The 24817-nt window shown below is 35.7% G+C and overlaps 1 protein-coding gene across 1 annotated transcript; it reads left to right on the top strand.

Moving 5' to 3' along the window:
- The first annotated feature begins 15352 nt into the window (after positions 1–15352).
- Positions 15353–24041, top strand: LOC123819388 (NKG2-A/NKG2-B type II integral membrane protein-like). The gene is made up of 6 exons (XM_045839719.1): positions 15353–15539; positions 15913–16008; positions 17282–17332; positions 17850–18001; positions 23573–23676; positions 23910–24041. Exons 1-6 carry the CDS (start codon positions 15353–15355, stop codon positions 24028–24030), a joined length of 711 nt encoding a protein of 236 aa, XP_045695675.1. The 3' UTR covers positions 24031–24041.
- The last annotated feature ends 776 nt before the right edge of the window (positions 24042–24817 follow it).

The following is a 24817-nucleotide window of genomic DNA, read 5'->3' as shown; positions in this document are numbered from 1 at the left end:
TTTCTTGCTCTCTCTCTTCTCCTTCTGGCACCCCTATGATGTGAATGTTGGACCTCTTGATGTCCCAAAGGCAGCTCATACTATTCTCATTTTTTTTATTCTTTTTTCTTGTTCTGCGTGGTTGTTTTTTGCTTCCTTATGTTGCAACTCATTGATTTGAGTTTTGGCTACATCCACTCTACTGTTGTTTCCCAGAAAGTTGTTCTTTATTTCAATCATGTATATTTCATTTCTGACTGGATCTTTTTATGTCTTTGGAGTCCTCACCAAGTTCCTTGAGCATCCTTATAACCAGTATTCTGAACTCTGTATCTGACATATTGCTCATTTTTATTTTGTTTAGTTCTTTTATTAACACATTTTTAAATTATTTATTTATTTATTTATTTTTAGAGAGGGAAGGGAGGGAGAAAGAGAGAGAGAGAGAAACATCAATGTGCGGTTGCTGGGGGCCGTGGTCTGCAACCCAGGTATGTGCACTGACTGGGAATCGAACCTGTGATGCTTTGGTTTGCAGCCCACACTCAATCCACTGAGCTATGGCAGCCAGGGCTATTTTGTTTAATTCTTTTTCTGCAGTTTTTATCTGTTCTTTCATCTGGGCCATTTTTCTTTGTTTATTCATTTTGGCAGCCTCTTTGTGTTTATTTCTATGTATTAGGTAGAGCTGCTTTGACTCTGTGTCTTGGTAGTGTGGCCTTATGTAGTGGTTGTCCTGTAGGGTCCAGTGGCATAGCCTCTTCTATAAACCAAACTATGTACTCAGAGTGTGCCCTTCATGTGGACTGAGTACACCCTCCTCTTGCAGTTGAGTCTTGGGTGTTTTTGGCAAGTCAATCGGAGGGATTTACTCATGCCAGTTGGCTGGAAGGACTAGCTGTTACCATTGAACACCAACCTCTGCCCTCTGCAGAGGATCAGCTATGCACAGGCAGGGTGGTGGAGCTGCAATATGGTCTATAGCTGTCCACTAGGTGTACAAGTCTTGGGGTTTCCTGTGTGGTGTGGGCCAAGGTCTGCCCCCACCTCTTCTTGGCCCAGGGCCATCCTGCCTCAGCTGTAGAGAAATCTGAAATGGCTACTAACTCTGCTGGGATTGGAGATTCCTAGATAAAGCCAAGCTGTGAATCTAGACTAGGTTGGTGCTACTGCAATGCCTGAAACTACGTTGCAAAAGTTGTGGTATGGGGTGGGAAAAGGAGAGAGATGTGGTTCACTGACACCAGCTGTTGCTTGTTTGGGAGGATTTAGGAAGTTGTGAATCATGAGCCAATTCAAGCCATTCATATGGAAAAGCCACTGTTAATAGCTGTAAGTTGGGTGGGATGGATCCTCAGATGATGTGTAGGGCTGGGCAAACATTAGCTAGGCCAACTGAGCCTCAGATATGGTACCCACCTCCCAGCTCTTTGGCTCTGCCCACCTATCTGTCTGGGAGAAAGCTGTCCCCCACCTCTCGCTTTGATGCCAGCCATTCCAGTCCCTCCCCACATGCCACTCTTGCCTTTCAAGCTGGTACCACAGTGCTGGAGCTCAAAGGGAGAGTCTGTGTGAGTTCATGTGTGGCTTCTCTAAGAGGAACTGCTTGGGACTCCAGAAGTTCTTCTACTGACTCAATTCCTGCTGTTTTTGCATTCAGAAGTTACTGGGACATTTCTTCCTGGTACTGGAACCCTAAGCTGGAGGGGGCCTGGTGTGGGTCTAGTACTCCTTGCTCCTGAGAGATCCCTCCTGAAATTTTATCCACAACACATGGGTGTGGCACCAGTCCATTCAGCATTTCCACCCTTCTTACCAGACTGGATGGATGTGGTTTCTTTAATTCCATAATTGTCAGACTTCCTTTCAAGTTGATTTCTGATGGTTCTGAGCGATGGGTTTCTGTAATTTAGCTATAATTTTTATGTGATTTTTGAGGCAGCAAGCTGTATTTACTTATGCCACCATCTTCTCTTTTATTTTTTTAATTGCAAGGCCTTAATATTTTAAAAACCAGCTCTCTGAAAAACAGTAGAAAACTACATGGATTTAGTTATGGAATCAAGTACATTATATAAATGTTCAGAATCTTATTTAAAACCTTGCAGTGTTAGATTTGTCAACATGAGTAACAACTAAAATATATATAGCAGAATATTCTTTATTAACCTAAGAGGAAAAATGAAACTATGATTCATAAATGTTTAGGAGTTAATTTTAAATCAAATGTATAAATATTGCTGAAAATTTTGACTGTATGAAAATTGATTTTAATATATCTTTAATAAAAGTCTTAATATATTTGTGTTAGATTAGGATCCAACACTCTCATTTTATTCTCTAAATAAAGGATCCTGTGACACAATACAATGCATATATCTTACAAATATAATTCAAACTTTCAGAATGATTTTTTTAAAATTTTTTAATTTTGTGGTAGAAATTTCAGAGTTCCCTATCACCTACATCACGGAGTGGAGTTTTTCATAGAAGCTGTGGTCATCCATGGATGTCAATAAATAGTTGAACTCCCAAACTAGAGTGAATTTTTTTTAATTTTATGCTATATAAAAAGAAAACATAAAAGAGAAAAATTCAGAAGAGTTTTATTAAAACATTTGTTTAAGTTGAATTGTAAGCATGATATTCAGAGTTATGAAATATTCATATAAACATTAAAAATGACTATCTAGTTTTCTTCATAACCAACTCTGTGAGGGAGGACATTCTGTCCATGGCCCCCCACCCCACCCCTGGCCATCACAGAAGACCATAAGTCTACCAAGACCTGATCTGCTTGCAGAGGAGTAGTGGCCAATCTCTCAAAGGAGAATGGCCAGGAGCTTGTTCTTCAATGGGCTTTTATTGGGTTCAGATGGTACAGGAATACAGGTAAAGCTCATCAATCATTGTCAGGCACTAAGGATCAAACAATAGATAACATACAAAGAACTCTGAGGGCTTACTCTGAGTGAGGGTCAGTTAGCTAAAGGACTATAAGACTTTGGGAAAACAAATTCATTCTATGCTTGGACCCTTATCATTTAAATTGAGGGTATTAGCAAAGTAGGTTTCATGGGATTTTATGCATTCTTTCCTTGGCCTGATCACCCCAGGGAACCTGCCCTTTCCAGCACAGGCATTGTTTCAGGCTTAAGGCACTGTCTCAGGCTTAAGTCAGGCAGGGGAAGTAAAGCAGCCAAGAAATTAGGAGACTTCTCACAGACAGAATGAGGACTCAGGCTATGTTAAATCAGAGAGACGAGGGTCCATCACCCCCTTTTTCTAAAGATGCCCTAGTCCTTCCCTGAGGGTCCCTCCATAATCATACCTGTCTTAGGTCATCCCTCCCTTGAGGATTCTTACCTGTCATTGGCTAACCAGTCATCCACCTGGGGCTAAGCAGGATGAATAGAAAGGGGGCAGAGACGGTGCTCCTGCCTGGGGGATAAGCTTTGTCTCCTTAGTGGCTTGTGGTCCCAAGGTCTTTTTGCTCAGCGTTAGTCACTAGGGGTTATAGTTTCTGAAACCAGGCAGGGCGGTTCCAAACACAACTCTTACTATATTATATGGAAAATATCACTGCCTATTTGTAAAATATTCTATTATGCTCTCATAGAATAAGCTACTTATTGTTTCAGGGATTGCCCTCATACAATGTAAGAACAAAATTGTGCATTTTCTCTATTGCAGGATCATGGAATCACCTTCTGGTAATGGAAATTATGTGATGCTACACGGAAATGGCCTCACATCAAGCAGTTGCAAATCTTCAAAACTATATTTGCAAGCATAGGTTGTATGGTTAAAACTTGGATTGTTCTGGATAACTATTTTTTATGAAATGGAAATAATATTTTGATTGCATAAGTCTTCAAATGAATTATTTGTTCTAATACTGAAAGAAATACTGAAAAATAATATACACATCCAAAAGTACAGATATACTTTCTCTCAGTGTCTGTCATTTTTTGCTCAACATTATGTTTGTGATGTTCAACTCTTCTAAAGGATCACATGTGTGAGTCAATTTAAATGAACTATTAAGAACAGGCAAACCCACAGAGGTCTGAGGGCGAGTGGAAATAGAAAATGACTACTGATTGGTTTTGTAACTGCTTCTGTTGGGGGCTGCAAACTTTCCAAATTCCAGTAGTTATGATAGCTGAAAGGCCCTGTGAATATACTTAAAATCACTGATATGCACACTCTAAATGCATGAATTGTATACATGGTAATTACACCTCAGTAAGGCTTTAAGAAAACTTGGGTTATGTTTGGGATTGCACATAAACTTTAAGAAATTAATGCATGTAATTTATAAAGATTAGGCAATTTAAAATATCGAGGCTTCTAGTCAAATCATGCTTTATTCTTCCATGTACTTGGTTTTCTTTCATTTCTTTACTATATATTCTTAATTTTCCTATGTTGAAGTCTTAAAGAAATATCAATATTGGTATTTCATACTCATGATTTTATAAATAGCATACTTTAAAAATTTTCTTTAGTAAATTTTGCTACTTTAAAAAGATATACAATTGAGGTTTACATGTTAACTTTGTTGTATTAGTTTTATCATTTCAAACATATATTCCTTTGAATAGTTTATGTAAACATTTATTTTTTTTTCCTAGCACAATTTTTTCATTGCCTTGACTTATTACCACAGAGTGGGGTTTTATTTCCAATGTTGGATAGTGTGGAGAGTAAAAGCTCTATATGGATCCTTCTCTCTTTTGGGAAAAATATTTAAATATTTCATTGTAAACTTAAGTTTTGTTTTAAATTTTTTTCATTATACTTTCACATATTAAAGCAATTCCATAATATTGCTATTTTCTAATGGATTCTACATTGGATTGATGTTCCATTTTTATTATTGTACCATTTGGAATGATAAATATTTTCTGTGTATAAAGTTTGTAAAGTAAACTACCTTTATTTCATTCAAATAATAAACCAATCTTGCATTACTAAATTAAAGCCTCAATAATCATTTTGTTTTGTCCTTCTTTAAATTTCAGTGCATCTATTACACTTATATTAAGTTGTTTTTTTATCATTGTTCATAAAGAGTTCTGAATGAGTTTTTATTTATGTTATATACTTGACAGTTTTTATTTATGTATTTATTTTTTATTGTTCAAGTACAGTTGTCTCCCTTTTCCCGCCACCACTTTCACCATCCCACCCACCTCCCACTGTCAATCCTACCCACCTTTGGCTTTGTCCATAGGTCCTTTATACATGTTCCTTGATGACCCTTCCCCTTCTTTCTCCTGTTATCCCTCTATGCCCACCCCTCTGGTTACTGTCAGTTTGTGCTTTATTTCAATGTTTCTTTAGATTCTTTCATGTACTCATTTACTGGTGGGCACTTAGGTTGCTTCCAACACTTGGCTATTGTGAATTGTGCTGCTAAGAACATTGGGTTGCATAGGTTCTTTAGAACTGGTGTTTTGGGATTCTTAGTGTATAATCCCAGCAGTGGAATTGTCAGGTCAGAAGGCAGTTTCATTTTTAGTTTTTTGAGGAAATTCCATACTGTTTTCCATAGTGGCTGCACCAGTGTGCATTCCCACCAGCAATGTACTAGGGTTCCCTTTTCTTCACAGCTTTGCCAGCACTTGTTGTTGTTGATTTATTTATATTATGATGGACATTCTGAATGGTGTGAAGTGGTAACTCGCTGTAGTTTTAATTTGCATCTCCTTAAGGGTTAGTGATGCTGAGCATCCTTTCATATGTGTCTGGGCCCTCTGTATATCCTTCTCGGAGATTGTCAGTTCAGGTCCTTTGCCCATTATTAAATTGGGTTTTTTGTCTTCCTAGAGTGTAGTTATGTGAGCTCCTTATATATTATGGAGATCAGACCCTTGTCCAAGGTGTCATTGGGAAATATATTTTCCCATATGGTTGGTTCCCTTTTCATTTTGCTGATGTTTTCTTTAGCCATGCAGAAGCTTTTTATTTTGATGAAGTCCTATTTGATTATTCATTCCTTGATGTCCCTTGCTCCAGGGGACATATTGGTGAAAATATTGCTGCATGGAATATCTGAGATTTTCCTGCCTATGCTCACCTCTAGGACTTTTATGGTGTTGCAACTTCTATTTCAGTGTTTTATCCATCTTGAGCTTATTTTTGTGTATGGTGTAAGTTGCTGGTCAAGTTTCATTTTTTGCATGTAGCTGTCCAGCTCTCCCAACACCACGTGTTGAAGAGGCCATTTTTACTCCATTTTATGCTTTTGCCCCATTTGTTCAACACAATTACTATGAAAATATAATGAAATATTCCAAAGATATAGAACAACCATTTCAAAAATTTATATGGAATGCTAAATGGCTACAGATAGCTGTAGCATATTTGAGAAAAAAGAACTAAGTAAGAGGGATCACAATACCTGACATCAAACTGTATTACAAGGCCACTGTAATCAAAACATTCTGGTACTGGCATAAGAAAAGATATGTAGATCAGTGGAACAAAATAAAGAAATCAGAAATAAACCCATGTCTTTATGGTCAATTAATATTCAACTATTTTTATTATCAAAGATATATTGGAAAACATTTTTCTTTTTCCGTTTTCTGGAACACTTTGTACTAAAGTACTGTTATATATTTTTTTAATTGTTCATCCTTTTAATTATATTCTTCTTTTCTTTTTTTACAGTTCTTATTTGTCGTCTTCTTTTTTCAAACATTTTTTATTGTTGTTCAAATACAATTTTCTGCCTTTTCTCCCCATGCCTTCCCACTACCCCAGCCTTCCCCACTTTCCTCCCCTGTTTTCACCCTCTTCTTTTCTTAACTATTTTTTAATTTTTACACTATTACAGATGTCCCCTTTAGCCACCTCCCCTCTTTGTCCATGTCACCCAGTCCCCTCCCCCATTCCTTCTGACCGTCATTACACCCTTCTCTGTGTTCAAGGTTATGCACACAGGTTCCTTGGTTTATGTCTTCACCTTTTTTCACCCAGTCCCCTCCACCACTCCTCCCCTCTGACAGATGTCCATCTGCTCCATGTATCAATGACTATTTTTTACCTTGTTCATAAGTTTATTTTGTCCTTTAGATGCCATATAAAAGTGAAAGCATATGGTATCTGTCTTTTTCATACAGACACATGGTGTTTGTCTTTTTCTGATTTCACCTAGGAAAATAATCTCCAATACTGTAATGTTTTTAATGGTACTTTTCAGTGCTGATGCCAACAGAGCCCGAAGAATGCTTTTATAGGAAACTTTATAAAATGAACTCAATTTCTGTCATACAACCTAACTCTATGCCATAAGAAACTAGAAAGAACAAACCAAGAACAAAGTCACCAGAAAAGGGGAAATAAATATTAGAACAGAAATAAATGAACTGACAACTGAAAAACAACAGAAAAGATTAAACCAACTGAGAGTTGCTTCATTGAAAAAATAAAATTGACAAACCCTTAGCTAGACTAATGAAGTAAAAAAGAGATAGGACCCAAGATGAAAAAATTATGAATGACAAGAAGATATTAGAAAAGAAACCACAGAAATTAAAAGGGTCATAAAAGATTACTATGAAATATTGTATGCCAACAACTAGACAATTTGAAAAGGTGGAGATATTTTAGAAACAAACACTTATCAAGACTAAGTCAAGAATATATAGAAATTCAAATAGAACAATTACTACTAAGGAGATTGAATCTGTAATCAAAAATTCCCAGTGAACATAAACCCAAGACCATAGGGCTTCTCTGGAAAATTTTACTAAACATGTAAAAGAAAATTGACACCAATTTTTCACAAGATTTTCCAAAAATTAAAGAGGAATGAACACGCCCAAACTCTTTTCATGAGGCCAGCATCATCCTGAAACAAAAACCATTGAAGGGCACTGCTTGAGTAGAAAACTACAAGATAATATCCCTGATAAATTTAAAAGCAAAAATTCTCATTCAAATGCTAACAAACAAAAGTTAGCAGCACATTAATAGATCATTTACCATGATCTAATGGGAATTACACCTGGGATGCAAGGTTGGTTTATCAGAGACAAATTAATTAATGTGATACATCATGTTAACAGAATGAAAGAAAAGAATTATATGATTATCACCCTAAATGCAGAAAAGCATTTGACAAAGTTCAACATTTACCATGATAAAAACTCAAAATATTGGGCCTAGAAGGTACATATTGCAACTAAAGCAGTAGTATTGTATACATTAATGTCAAAATTTCTGCCATAGAAATAAAGAATTTCCATTTACAAAGAATCAGGTACAGTAAAATATTAGGAATGCATTTAACTAAGGAGATGAAAGATCTCTATGCAGAAAACGACAAGATATTGAGGAAAGAAATTGAAGACACAAATAAATCAAAGGTATTCCATGCTCATGTACTGGAAGAATTGATAGTGTTAAATTACCAATACTGCCAAAATCCATCTATAGTTTCAACGCAATCCCTATCAAGATTCCAATGACATACTTTACAGAAGTGGATAAAAGCCACTCCTACGTATATGAAACCACAAAAGGCTTTGAATAGTCAAATACATCTGAGGTTAAAGAATGAAGCAGGGGTGTCACACTTCCTGATTTCAAGCTATACTATAAAGTTATAGTCATAAAATACTCTATGATCTCATATGTAAAATCCAAAACTGACAACAAAAACAGGTCATATGAAAAGAGATCAGACTAGTGGTCCAAAGGTGGGGATTCGGGCAGGCATTGAATTAAAAGAAGGTGGTCAAAAAGTCAAAGGTCAGCTCAAATTAAATAAGTACTAAAGATGTAAGTACAACATGACTATCACTAACCCTGCTGTGACATACACAGTAGTTTCCCCACTGTCTGCAGGGTATACATTACAAGACTCCAAGGAGATGCCTGAGACCATGGAGAGTACTGAACCTGTTGTGTACTATGTTTTTCCTACATGTACATGCCTATGATAAAGTTTAATATATAAATTAGGTACATTAAGAGATTAACAATAATAATCAGTAATAAAAAGAACAATTAAAACAATACAAAGTAACAAAAGTTTTCTGAATGTGGTCTCTCTCTCTCAAAATATCTTACTGTGCTGTACTCACGCTCCTTTTCCTTGTGATGATGTGAGATGATAAAATGCTTACATGATGATATGATTTGAGTTGAATAATTAGAAATTGGGACATAGCATTAGGTTAGTGGTGACCTTCTGTGAATCCATCAGATAGAGTGTTATTAGTTTTTGATGATGTTAGACAATCAAGTCATGAATGTCGATGGTAGGGTGTAAGGAGCAGACCATGTCAGTGGTTAGAGGTAGAGAGTTGAAGGGGTTTTTGCTGAAGAGTTTTGGTAGGACACTATAACTGGAGGTTACCATGTCTTTCTTTTCATTTCATGAACATAATACTGCAAAGGTTATAGTACTTAAGTGATCCTATCGGTATCTCTAATGCTGCATTCCATCTAATGATTTAATTCCAGGAGGTTCATGAATAAAGGAGAGTTGAAAACAAGCACTGTGATACCACAACAGCCTTTCTCAGTGATTTTGAACAGAAGTGCTGCAAGAATCTTTAAAACATGCAATACCTGACTGTTTAGTCAGGGACACTGACCTCTTTTCCCTTAGACTGTCAAAGTAAAAAATGACAACAACCAACACAACATTATCCATCCTGTGTCAATGCACTTCCTTCAACAATAAATATACAGCTCATTAATAGAGTTTAATCTTCTTGATCATCTTGCATAATAAGCTTGTGTCTGATTGGTTAATTCTTGGTACAGAAATCCAGAAAGTACCCAGCCATGTAACATGACAAATAGAGACACTTATTAAAGAAAATACTAGATATAAGAAATCTTTTATAATTGACAATGATGTCTCAGTCTCCTTCAAAGCAGGCACACTGAGACCTCACACAGTTCTCCCAGCATCTCTTCCACTGTTCAAAATACACTGGAAAATCCTTTCTGTGATTTTTCATCAAATGTGCTGTTCTGTTTTCCTCAATCTAATCAATGACTTGAAATCTTTTCCTTTTCAAAGGTGATTTTAGTTTTTTGGAATATTCAGAAGTTGCAGGGTGCCAAATCTGGGCTGTAAGGGTGCTGAGTCACCTGGGTGATTTGTTTTGCCAAAAAAACTCTGCATGAGATGTGATGCATGAGCAGGCATGTTGTTGTGATGAAGCTGAAATCACTAGAAGCCCTTAGCTGCTGTTGTTTTGGTCCTATTGCATTCCTCAAATGACCAAGGACATTGAGGCAGTACTCCTTATGAATTGTTTGGTCTCGAGAGGTGTACTCATGATGGACAACACCTTCCCAATGAGAAAACACATTAATGTGGTCTTGATCTTCCTGCAACTTTGCTGTGCCTTCTTCAGGCTTGGAGAACCCGGTAACTTTCATAGTGACAACTGGGCCTGCATTTCTGGATCACAGCCACACACCCATATTTCATCTCCAGTTTTGACCATCTTGAGAAAATCTGGCTCATTGGTAGCAATTTGAATCAGTCATTATTAAGTGCAGCATGATATTCCTTCTGCTCAGGTAGCAGAGACTGCTGAATGGATTTTCCCATGCTAAGATCCTGCATCAAAATCTAAGATACAGAGAAGGAAGATGGCATCGACGTAGGAGGGAGCAGACCACTTCTCTCTGCACAATGGAGAAAAACCTAGCTGATCTACAGAGGAACAGAGCCAACAGCCAACAGTACACCAGCATATATGAAAATAGGAGACCAAAAATTGCAGCAGACGTTCAAAAACCAGATGGTAAGGAGAGTACTTCAAGACAATAACGTCCCAGGGACCAGTTTGGGGACCAGGGCAGCTTCACCCCCAGGCCCAGTGCCCCCTGGGTCTTCCACAGTGGTCTTGGGAGAGAGCTGAGTTGGCTGCTCCCTCCCCAGACAATCGAGGTTTGAGCAGCACTGAAAGAGACTTGGTTAATTGAAGTTGCAGAGAGAGGAATAAGAACTAAGTGGCAAACACACAGGGGCTGTTAGCAGCCACGGAATCTGTGGATGCCTGCTGGGGAGAGTTGAGAGTCAAGCCTTAAGGGACCCTGACCCAGATCATTCCCAGTCTGGCTGGAGAATTGGGGTGTGTGAGAAGCCAGGCTGCTGTACATAGCTGCAGGCTTGAGTAGGAGGAATTTCTCAAAAAGCAAAAGTGAAAAAAGAGAAACTGTTTGGAGAATTCTCCTGCAACAGTTGCTCTGGCCTCCTCCCCACCCAGTTGGGCAGTGCAGAAGCCTGAGTGTGCATTCCTGTAGCCCTGGGAAGAGGGTGCACCTGACCCCGTGGGACTGGAGGCCTCCTAGCCCAGTGCGTGTGCCCGCAAACCAGGGAGATCGCACTCTGCAGAAGACCAGGAGCCCACACTTGTAACCCCTGGGAGAGTGTGCTCTGAGGAAGGCCTGGATCCCACACCAAAAGCCTGGGGAGAGTGCACGTGAGGCTGACTGAGTGCTGATCAGGAAGGGAGAAAGACAAATACCATATGATCCCACCTTTAACAGGAACCTAAACAATAAAACAAACAAGCAAGCAAAATATAACCAAACACACTGAAATAGAGAACAGGCTGACAGTGACCAGAGGGGAGAGGGGAGGGAATTTCAGGAAAAAAAGAAAGGATTTACAGGAACAAGTATAAAGGACACAGGGACAAAAACTAAGGGAGGGTGGTGCAAATGGCAGGGAGGCAAGGAGGGCTGGGGTCCTGTGCTGGGATGGGAGTAAAAGACAGAAAACTACTTGAACAACAATTAAAATTTTAAAAAATCTAAGACACAATAGTTTTTGAAATCCCCAGATCAGCTGCTAGTTCGTGCATTGTCACTTGCCCATTTTTGTTGATTGCAGACCTTACATGCTCAACATTCTCAGGTATTTCGTTGGTTGTAGACCTTCCAGGACATGGGTTACTTTTACCAGATTCTCACCCACCTTTGAAGCACTTCTGCCACACTTTATTGTTCGCACTGCACTCATTGCATCATCTTTGAAAGCCTTCCAAATCATCCCAGTAGTTTCTAAGGAGGAATATTTAAGCTTATCACAAAATTTGGCACAGGACTCGTTGCTCTATACTTCCCCAGTCATTTTCAATGTGACAGCCACACAGTACAAAGGCTCAATCAGTGGTGTCTACAGCCCCCACTGAATAGTACAGTGCAGTTGTCATTGTTCATACATGTGCATTCCAGTCCACTCTCCTTGGCTGCCATGTTACAACAATGTCATGCAAACCATTCTTATTACATGAACAATGGCTGGACTTTTTTCAGACAAATCTGATCATATACAAGTATGGGCACCTGATATTTTAAAAAGTCACATTAAAGCAAAAATAGTAGGTAACAGTATTATTACTTTTCATAAGTCAATCAAAATTATACTGATACTTGTCATATTAGTGAAAATATATTTTGGTGTGCCACGGAATTTTAGTAATTAGTTAATTGTACTATCAAAGGTGAAAGGTCAAAAATCATTGGTCTAATGACACACACAACCACTATGTGATTAATAGTTGGGTAACATACTGTGACTACCCCATGTATTCTTTATTTCTTTTAATTCTTACTCTATGAGAAGGTGGATGTTAGCTGAACTTATGGTGATAATTATTTTGCAATATATGCAAATGAAACATTATGCAGTACATTTTTGTTTCTTTTGATGCTCATGTGTCACTTAAATTGTCTTTCAGAAGTCTACTTTTTCTGTCCTTCCCGTTTTTTAAATAAGGAAAACAATTAAATTACCTTTGTTTTCACCATAGTTAGATTTGTGCTTTTGTAATTTAAAACAAATATTCAAATTAAATTAGAAACAATTAGTAGTGATCTGAAAATGAATCAACAAAAATCCAATTAGAAGTTACATAACAATTTATCTCTGCCATGGTGATACAGTTCAATATTGCTTAATGTTTTATCTGTTACAGAGATATTATCTTTACCAGGGAAAATCTAAATAACAGTTAATAACTATAAAGTTAATGAAGGAATCTTAAAAACTGAGGCAAGAAACGGAGAAAAAAGTATGGGATTAGTGATTGTGACAGTTACCATAACAGTGAAAATGTAGTGATTTTTCAGAATATTGCTGACAAGCAACATCAAATATCTATTCTTTATGGAATTATGATTTTAAAATTGTTCCCATTATAATAGAAATGCCATAATGAGAATATAAGGAAGAGAAATATGTAAAGCCAAAATTAAACAATGCTGTCTAGGAGTATAATTTAAACATATAACATATTCTTAACCAGGCCTAAGATTTCAGAGTCTGTGATTAAGATGGAAGTAAATTCACAGCATAAGTGGTCCAGTCATTGTCCCCTAATACCTTTCAGATTCAGAAAACAATTTCCAGATACATTTGCCAAAAAACAACCTGAATGCACACTAACAGCCCAAAGTCTCCTAGATTCTGGAGGTGTGTGATGAGATACACACTCTTCAAAATAGCCCCGTGTAAGAATTTCCTGTTCAAAGGTTAGGTGACACATTATTGACAAATCTACTGTTACATTCATGCCTCACTCTGAGCCTTCACAGGTCAGTCTGTGAAGACCACAGATTGTTTGTTTACAAGTTAGCTGGTCTCCCACTAAAGGATGTAGGACGTTCTGGCCTTCAGAAGGTATGTGTGTGTCTCTCCTCTCCTGTCTCTGTCTTAGCCCATCTCATGTAGGGGGAGATTACAACATAAGATGTCATATCAGTGAGGTACGATTAATATACAATCAAATCAAAGAGAATGTTGGTATTTTATTTAAATAATTTAGAGTAAAAAGTCAAGAATAAAATATAAAATATGTTGGAGGATGTCTTGAACTATTCAAATTCTTGCCTGTGGAGAATTACTCAAGTGTATATACACAAGAATAATTGAGTGTGTTAATCAAAACCATTTAAAGTAAAAATCCTATAAGAATATGAAAAGAAGCAGCTATTTTTTATTATAATCAATATAGGTATAATTATTTATTATTTTATATTTAGCCCAGTCTCTAAAAAGAGATTTTTTAAAGAAATTGTATTAATTATAGAAGTCAAACACAATATTTTATGCACTTAATTAGATTAAATAAATGCAGTTGCCTTTCAATAAAAATCAGGATGGATGAAGTACTCTCATAAAATTCTAATTGAATCTTAATTATAAACAATCAAAAGACTGTTTAGAAATTGAGCCACCATTGCTAGAGAGCGTACCACACTGATAGACACTTTGCCTAATGAATTAAGCTACAGCATTCAAGTGGTGAATCAAAAATAACATTAAAAATGTGTTCAAATGATATTAGTACAACTAAAATATTTTGTAGAGCTTAAAAAAGGTGAAATATTAAATGTTTCACATGTATTATGTATACATGTTTTTATTCCTACTTTATTGTTAAACTATGTTGCTAGACACTAAGTCACTTTGTAAACTTCATACATTGCCAATTTCAAAGCCAGAATTAATTCTAGAACTCACTGGCCACAGAGCCCATTGACTGAATTATTAAGTTACACCATCTGATTCATTACTATGCCTCACACAACTGAAGGTGCCCTGAGTTTAACATGCATGGGAACTGTCTGGAAGTTTGAAACAACAGTGTTCTAATGTAAATGATCTACACACTTATTTTATATTTTATGCTTTTATATCTTTGCTCTTAATTGCCAATTTCTTGTCGAACATAAGTGTTTAAAAAAATTCACTTTGTTGTCTATATATTTAGGTCTTGAATAAGTTTAGCATGACAAAGATTTTTTAACATGTGAAAAATTTTTATTCATAATAAATCATTTGATAACAGATCATCCTCTTTAATGAGTAAATGTATGTCACTAAATAAAAATTTAGTTAAAAAAATTACTAGATATGACAACATGATTAGTGCCCCATTTTGAGGGCACTCAGTGTTTAGTCATTATTCAACTTCCACTTTATCATAAATACCATATCTCTTTTTTCTAATATTGCATTTTATTTTTCATACTAGCATCCTAATGTTGTTAAAATATTTCTGTAGATTCTGAGATTAAATAAACAAGGATGTTATTTATGAAATTTTATTCATCACTAACATACAGCTTTTTATTGCTCAAGCAAATAATATATTGTCAAATGTAGAATATCTTAAATATTGTATCTATCATGAGGCACTTGTTTAAAGATCTAAGAAATCTATAAGCACAACATAAGGTTCTTATCTGGGAAATGAGCCAGATACTCACCCCCTACCCCGCCCAGTGTCACTGTGAGGGATCTCTTCAGTGTATGTGTCACTTATTCGTAAGCACACATGTTGCAGAGCACAGTCTCAGCCAGCACTCAGCTCCAGAGATGAGTGACCAAAGAGTAACCTATGCAGAACTGAATCTGGCTAAGGACACAAAGAGACAGCACATAAAACCTGAGGGCACTAAAGGCACCATTCCAGGAACTGAGCAGGAACTAACCTATGCAGAATTAAATCTTCAAAATGCTTCTCAGAGTCTTCGAGGGAGTGACAAGAATGACCACTGCAAAGGTAACTCATTCAACAGACACAGTATAACTGTTCTTGGATGTGCAGCTGGGTTCAGACGTGTAGGAAAGAGAAGGGAATAAGCTCACATATTTTTTTCATCTTAAGGATCAGAACTTGAAGTTGGAATGTGGTATGTTAATATGAAAGCTGAGTAATAATTTTATTCAGACATTGTTGTAAGTTGTAGTCTTTGACAAGTAACTTGTAGAGCATTATATTTAGTGAAAATGCCATGATATATTCTGAGAGGAAGATTACAATGGTAGATATGGGTTTGGGGTCCAAGTTTATGTACATGATTCTCTGTGTGTAAACTGTCCAAACAATTGTCTCCATCCCTCCTTTCTCAGTGTTTCCATTTCCCTCCCTGCAGCATCCCTATCACCTCCAGAGAAGCTCATTGCTGGGATCCTAGGGGTCATCTGCCTTGTCCTGATGACCACTGTGGTGACAACAGCTATTAATCCATGTAAGTAAATAATTGTAAGATTATATGAAACTCTTCACTGTTAACATCACTGCCTCCATCAGTGCCATGATGTTCATCACTGCCATGAACATCAATGCCTCCAAACAGTTCATAATATTAGAAAATACAACTCTCATTTTAAAGTATGCCTTTAGAGTAGGTGCAAAATTCTTATTCTGAATTTGTCCAGGGGATAAATAACTATTATTTGGAAAAGGAGTTTATTTAAGTCCTTTGCCTAATTTTTAATTGTGTTGTGTGTTGTCCTGGAGTGGAGTCGTGTGAGTTCTTTATATACTTTGAAGATCAAACCTTTGTCCAAGATAACATTGGCAAATATATTTTCCCAAATGTTCATAGCAACACAATTTACAGTAGCCAACTTCTGGAACTAACCTAAGGCCACCAGTAAATGAGTGGATAAAGAAACTGTGGTACATTTACACAATGGAATACTATTCAGCAGAAAGAAAGAAGGATCTCCTACACTTTGTGACAGCATGGGTGGATCTGGAGAGCATTATGCTAAGTGAAATAAGCCAGGATATGAAAAACAAATACCATATGATCTCATCTATAAGTGGGCCTAATGGATAAAACAAACAAGCAAGTAAAATATAACCAGAAACTTTGAATTGAAGAACAAACTGACAGTAACCAGAGGGGATAGGGGAGAGGGATAATGGGGGAGAATAGGGGAAGGCCATCAAGGAACAGGTATAAAGGACACATGGACAAAGCCAAAGGGGGTAAGTTTGAGGGTGGGAGGTGGGAATGGGTAGGGTGGAGGAGGTGGGGTGAAAATGGAGACAATTGCACTTGAACAAATGCACTTGAACATATATATGTGTGTATATATACACACATATATAGATATATATATATACACTTACATATCCCATGTATCCATAGGTATTCTTGTGTTTTAATTCAAGGCATGCTTTAGGGCACATTATTGAAAAATACAAATAAATTCCTCATATTGATTAATCCAAATATTGTAAGGGTTGATGAAGTTTGGTTCTCAAGGTTTTTGAAATATTTTCTCCCAAATTATCATAACTTCACTAAGTTTTCTTAGTAAGATCAATTTTATTCCAGGCTGTTATAATCCTGGACAATATACCACATTTCAAAGTAAGAAACAAAACTATTATGATTTCTGTAGGTCACTATTACTTTTATAATAGTTACTTCTTTTTCTAGCTAATGTAATACTGGTGGAGAATAATTCTTTCTTGTACATAATATAAATTATATATTATTTTAACAGCGAGCCATACAGAGAACAAGAGAGGGAACCAAACAACAGGGAACCAAAAAGGTACCTAATTATTTTCTATGTTCTGATAACAATACAGCTCCTACCTTGTCTCTAACACAATCAAAATTATAGGCTTTATTTTTTTGGTGGTGGGAAAATAAATTATAATAGCAGGCATAAATGTACATAAATAATGAATATAGTAGAGTATATTTTATGCAAAAATATGGAGAAATATTCATTTAATTTATCATACTCATTGTTACCATTTGGTTAAAAGATAATTTTGGTTTCTAAAAATGCAGTTTCATTGATTAACATTCAGGACATATAAAAAATGTTTTTTTTGTTTGTGTGTTTGCTTAATATGAGCACATAAATTACAGAATGAGAGGCTGACCCTCCTCTGTGAGTGTGCATGAGTGTGTATGAGTGCATTATGCTTTATATATGCCAGTCTGTAAAGGTATGTACATATACTGTGCACTAATTTGTCTATATCTATGCAAATTTTGAAATTAATTTTCATTTTAAAATTTATATTGTTCTTGGATAACAATACCTAATCTTTCCTCAGCATACCATTGTGGCCTATGTCCACCAGAGTGGTTCACATACTCCAACAACTGCTATTACATCAGCACTGAAGGAAAAACATGGAATGAGAGTTTGAAGGCCTGTGCTTCTAAGAGCTCTCACCTGCTCTATATAGATACTGAAGAAGAAAGGGTAAGATTTTTAATGTTTCCAACATTTTATTTAAAAGAGTATTTTATTTTATATTTCTATAGAATTCATTATATTTTTGTTTATATCTATAATTTATTGTAAAGATTGTTAATATTTTATTATTTGACTCTATAGTATTTGATTTATATTTTATGCTTTTTATGTGCATTTGATAATTTGCAGTTCTTGATTTTCATACACAATCAGGTTTGTATAAATGCTTTGTTCCCTAAAGTAAACTTTGCTACTTCATTGTACCATGCATCATGGAGACTATAGATGTGATTGTGCGTGTTACAGACTGAAATTGGTCATGAAGTAGGTGTTTTCAGCCTGCCTCTGTGCACTTTCTCATAACGTCTCCTCTCCCCTCACTCAACCATTATTCTGATATTTTATATCACAAATTATCTTTGCTTAATTTTGTATTTTATATAATGGGAATTATTCATTATGCATTTTACATGTCTCTGTTAACTCCCACGTGATAGTATTTCAATTAACCCATATTATTGAATGTATGTGCAGTTTGTTAATTCTCACTGCTATATTGTACATATCTTGCATTCTTTAATGTATTCTGCTCAGAATAGAGATTTTTTAATATGTGGTTGGTATGAATAATTGTTTAATAAAAATATTTGTGTATGTCTTTTTCCCAAATATGTCATATTTAAAATAATTTTTACACAATAATACATATAATATATAAATTGATATACTATAAATGTTATGTTTATAATAGTATAATAATAGTTTATAAATATAGTTGTTCTAATGGTGTGTGTGTATAATTAAAATGTATTGCCTTTTTGCATTAGAATGAAATCACAGGGTCAAAACTATATGTGTATGTAAATTATCCCTGCACTTTCTAGTTTTTTTTTATAAATACACATTATATCCAATAGTTTCAGATCCAAAGCTTAGTACTGCCAGAAATTTTAATGCCATCACCTCTGATTATTATATAAAAGCATCATTATGACTGTAATATATATTTTCCTCATACTGATCCATTGAACACATCTTTGAGAGCACCGTTCATTATGAATTTCTGTACCGTGAGAATGAGAAGTGCCCATTCATGTCTCTTGACCATTTCTCCTGTATGTTACCTGTAATTTTCCTTCTTACAAGTAGTTATATTTTGGATGTGACTCTTTTTTGAATTTGTGAGATGCAAATGGCTTTCTTGGCTGTTAATTACATTTTTCTTCTCATATTGGAGTTTTTTAATGATTAGGATTTATTAATGTTACCATCGTTCTATATCTCATCTGGATGTTGGTGATTATTTTGGACATATTTCACAAGTTGGTCAAAGTTCATGAAGATAATCTACTGAATTACTCTTTATGGTTTATCTTTTTTCTTTACTGATGGACTTTTACTGCTAGGTTTATAATACTTTGAGAATGTATATTTCTGTGATGCTGTGTTTGTGATGCTGTGTGGTAGTACTCAGGTTCACATTTTCTTGCATCATTACCTAGTTGATATCACATAATTTATAGCAGATGATCTTTTCTACATAAACAAATTTATATACATGGGTCTATATATTTTACCATAATTTAAGAGATGATCATTCATTGTGTCTCAAAAATTGTTTTTTTCTTTCTTTCTTTCAAAAATTTCTTTTCTGTCTTCTTGTCTTTCTTTTTATTCATGGGCAATAATTACACCTAGGTCAGTTTTACTGATAAAGTTCTATAAAGGTCTCTGAGGTTCCATTAGTTTTTCTATCTCGTCCTCTCTACCTTGAGGAATTTATTATTTCTGTCACTCCATCTTTATTTTATCAATTCTTTCTTCTACATCTCAATATTTATGTAAATGTATTAAATTTTGTAGTATAGATAATGATTTTTCAACTGATAATTTCACTTGATTCATTGATACAGTTTTTATTTTCCTAATTGTTCTGTCACTGCCATCATATTTCCATAGAGTTATTAGAGCATAGATTTAAAAACATATTTTAGTTGTATATATATTTATAATAACTAGTATTAAATATTTGTGGAAAAAATACAACATCTTATCCCAGTGAAAGTTATGTTGTATAGCTGATTTATCCCTCTGAGTATGGAAGATATCATTTAGGTTCTTTGCATGATTTTAGAATTTGGGTAAGTCCACATTTTCAATAACACAGCATAATAAACATGGATCCTCCTGCATGCTTATTAGATTTATATTTTTGTAACTTCAATAAACTATTACTGTAGAATCACCTCTTTTGAAGTATACTTACTCAGTTTTTTTAATTCTTGTTATTATTTTATTTTTAGGCTCAATTACTGAGATTCCCCTTGGGCTTGCATAGCTTACTTGACAACAAATGATTCTTGAAAATGTATTCAAATACCTCAAGTCAGTATGGCTCCACCCTCTGCTCCTTGATTTACTTTTGTGTGTTTGTGTGTGTGTGTGTGTGTGTGTGTGTGTGTGTGTGTGTGTTTGTAAGGTAGTACTCAAGCCTTTAAATGCAGTTCTGGAATTAACTTTGGCTTATTTTTTTTACCAGACTATCTTTGTTTCTTCTACATGGTGCAAATATTTTTTTCACCAACCAAGTAGGTGTAGAGAGTGAATATCATCTCTTATACTGTTCTCATATTGGGTACCTTCCTGTTTATAGCTGGCAGTGTGCTGACACAGACCAGAAAAAGGGTGCTCGTCTTCACTTTTAACTTAGTGAATTCAGCACTTTGACCTGAAAAAGGAGTGGGCGGTTTAACCACCACTTCCAAAGTAATCAGACTTCCCCTATGGCAAGACCAGTGATGTTTCAGCGTTCGCCAAACAGTAAGAATTACAATTCTTACTCATGAACTGAGATGGGGATTGTGGGACACATGGGAGCAGTCTTAGACATGAAGATTACAAATTTGGTCTGTTTTTATTGCAATCTCTAGCTGCTTTTTCTAGTAATAAATTCTCATGTTATTTTTACTCTTTGATCAAATTTCAGAGGTATGAAATTGTTATATTAGTCCCTTCACTTAATCATGCTAATACATTTTCTTAATATGTACAATATATAAAAGTACATTATAAATTCAATCACTCTAACCTAGAAAAATAACTGTATTTGGTTTATCATTTTTTAAATCTTTTTAATTTTTTTAGGTTTTATTTTATTTATTTATTTTTAGAGAGGGAAGGGAGGGAGAAAGAGAGAGAGAGGGAAACATCAATGTGCAGTTGCTGGGGGCCATGGCCTGCAACCCAGGAATATGCCCTGACTGGGAATCGAACCTGAGATGCTTTGGTTCACGGCCTGCGCTCAATCCACTGAGCTATGCCAACCAGGGCTGGATTATCATTTTTAAAATCATCTTTATTTATTTTTCAAATATACAATTTAGTTAACATTTAATTTAATTCCATTTGAAGTATCATAGCTTGCCATATACATCATTGCCTTTTTCAAACTGCTATATATGAACACTATAAAATACAAACTATAACCTATACAATTCTCTTTTGATATTCTGGTTAGAATGTTAACACAACATTGATATAGGCCCAGTCCTGGTAGGTACCCTGGTTAGAGCATCATCGGAGCACACACAGGTTGCTGGTTGATGCCCCATCATGCACACACAAGAAGCTCCCAAGGAATTCCAAACTAAGTGGACCGACTAACATTGCTCTCTCTCTCTCTTTCCTCAATAAAAATAAAGTGAGAAACAAAACAAACAATAACATTGAGTAAAAAAGGGAAGTGAGTTAATTGGCATACCTCTATTTTTTAATGAAGAATGATAAAAAATGACCTATGTATGACAATTAAGAGTAGCTTAAAAGCTTGTGCATTTTGAAACTTTAGGAAAAGGTTCTTTTGTAAGTTGCCAGTTATAAAATCAGTTACAACAATGCAAAGCACAACATGGAGAATATAGTCAAGAATATTCTAAAAAAGAAGTATGGTGTCAGATGGGTGCGAGATCCATTGGGGGTGATCGCCTCTGAAGCTATACACAGGTCCAAAACAATATTGAATGTGAACAGTAAAGAAAAAAAATTGTAAAAGTTGCTTTCAAAATAAGTTCTCTGCCCTGGCTGGCATAGCTCAGTGGATTGAGCTCAGGCTGTGAACCAAAGTGTTGCAGGTTCAATTCCCAGCTAGGGTACATGCCTGGGTTGCAGGCCATGACCCCCAGCAACCGCTCATTGATGTTTCTCTCTCTTTCTCTATCTCCCTCCCTTCCCTCTCTAAGAATAAATAAATAAAAATCTTAAAAAAATAAGTTTTCTGAAAATATCATTCTCCCATTTTTCTACGAACAATTTATTAGCGTCCAAAATCATTGTTATTGTTTAATATTAATGAAACCTGCATTCAAATTTTCAATATACAAACACAAGCCAGAGGCAAAAGAATTATAATATGTCATTTAAAATATATAGGTTGCCCTGACTGGTATCTCTCAGTTAGTTGGACATCCTTCTGTAAAGGGAAATGTCATGGATTCGATTCCCAGTCAGGGCACGCGCCTGTGTTGTTGCAGAATCAGTCTGGGATCCAGCATAGGAGAGGCAACCAACTGATGTTTCCCTTTCTTCCTCCCTCTCATCTTCTCTCTCTAAAATTAAATAAATTGAAACTTTAATAAATACATAAAATAAAATATAAAGGTTTAGACTTTTGTTTATTCTCCCATGGTAGCACAGTTGTAGATTTGTAGTTTTCTTAAAAGTCTTGTGCATCTCACAAACACTTAGGGATCTCTTTCTCATATTCTACTGCCCTTGATGGGTGCTAGTTGGCTTCTTGGACATGCACCCCTGCGTTTTCAACTCTGGCTTCAATGCCATCACACTTCTTTGCTAATGAATTATCATTCTCAGTCTTCTGAAAAGTTTGTTAATATCCATAATACAAGTTTCAAGTTGCCTAAGAGAAGACTCTTTCATGAATAAGGTAAAGGACACTTTCTGTAATTCCCTCATCCTGAACCTGACCTTGAGAGTGACTTTGGCTTTTCCAGAACACAAGATTCCTTTCTTTGAGCTCTCTTCAGGAGTTCCATCCGATGCTCTGGCACTGGGTCCCCACTCATGCCAAACACTCTTTCCCTTTCTCAGCTGCTTGCCTTTGGAGAGTTGATCAGTGATGTTGTGAATTTAGCCACTGAGAAGTAATCTGTATTTTCCTTTCATGCTGTTCACTGAGGGTGATAGGAGGGGATATGGATGGTTTCATGGACTTACCTGTTTCTTTGGCCAGTTGTTTAGAATATTCTGATTCTGCTGCAGCTGTTGCCTCAACTCAGTTGAATCTTGAAGTGTTTCACATTGATTCAGAGTCCTTAATTTTTTCACACAAGGTCATGTGATCTTTAGGGGTTGAATATGCTCAGCCAGCTAGGTGGTATGACCAACAATTCCTGGATCAAAGGATGTTGTTGATTGCTTTTTCACTAATGTCATGAGATGTTGGTGGGCTGTGCAGTTTACTTAGCTGTCACCTCCCCCTCTAACTGGGAGCCACTTTAATTGTTTTTATAAATACAAATTAATTTTACTTAATTTCTCATAAAATTTGTTTTCTCATAGAATTTTTTGAAGATTTTCAAAAAACATCCATGGATTGGGCTGTCCCAGAGGAATAATACTAATTCTTGGGTGTGGGCAATTGGCACAAGTCCCTCTTCTGAACTGTAAGTTTCTTCAGAACTCATACATATTATTCCCTCATGCTTTCAAATCAGAAATTAATCTTAGAAACAAAAGGCAATGGGTGAACAAGTATGTGAATAAATATTTAAGTGTTTTTTAGAAAAACTTTAAGAAATATTCAGATTTACTGTGTAAATATTACTGTACATATTTGTTTATTTAAATATTAAGTTATGTATCATCAGATTAATGATTTATTATCTCTGCATTTCAGATTTGCAAAAACTTCAGAGGTGGACAAGAATTGTGTATATTGGAATTCTGACACACACAACTTCTATTCTGAACCCTGTCTAAAAAAGAGAACATATGTTTGTAAGCACCAGTCACATTAGCTCACCTAAAAATGGTGTAATGTTACTCTCACCATCCCTAAAGAACACATTTCTAGTTTCTTCAAGAATGCTGCAATTATTTTTATAAAACTAAGTTTTAATAATTATTTTGAGATCAGTTTTGTTTTCACCACAAAAATAAAAGGGAGGCACCTGCATGCAGAGCATCCCCATTATCAGCATCACTCAGCAGAGTGGGGCGTTTATCACTGAGAATGAGTCTGTACTGACACATGGTAGTCACTTAAAGTTAATAATTTATCTAATGCTTCATCCTTGGTATTACAAAATTTTTTAATATCTATATGTTCATCTTTAAAAACATATAACCAGGTGCATATTAACATTTTAAATCTTTTATTAATTAAAATACATCAAATATAAGCTATGGATTGTACTATCAAGCACTGTTACATCTAAGTCTAAATTAACATGAATAATTGTAGACACATCTTCAATATAATTTTCCCCAGCCTTTGAATGTTGAAAATGAGGACTGAACATATCAGGATTACACTGTGTGTAAGGCAATGGGGTCAGGAGAGAGAAACCAGGGATGATTCAAAGAATTTTTAAGTATTTTAGGCGGATAGCCTACAGAGAGGTGTAGAAGAAATTACAAAATGTACCAAAGGGTTAATTAAAGAAGATTACCAAAAGGAAGAATCTTATATGACCCAAGGCTATCTCCTCAGCAACGGGTTTCAGACTCACGTCACTACAGAAAACTCTACAACAGACACGTTCACTGGGTAGCTCTAAGGGGAGAGCAGTTCCCAGTCTGCAG

The sequence above is a fragment of the Phyllostomus hastatus genome, unplaced genomic scaffold (genome assembly GCF_019186645.2).
Source record: "Phyllostomus hastatus isolate PE091 unplaced genomic scaffold, TTU_PhHast_1.1 phas_contig_308, whole genome shotgun sequence".
NCBI lineage: Eukaryota > Metazoa > Chordata > Mammalia > Chiroptera > Phyllostomidae > Phyllostomus > Phyllostomus hastatus.
This window is presented reverse-complemented; position numbering and strand designations above follow the sequence as displayed.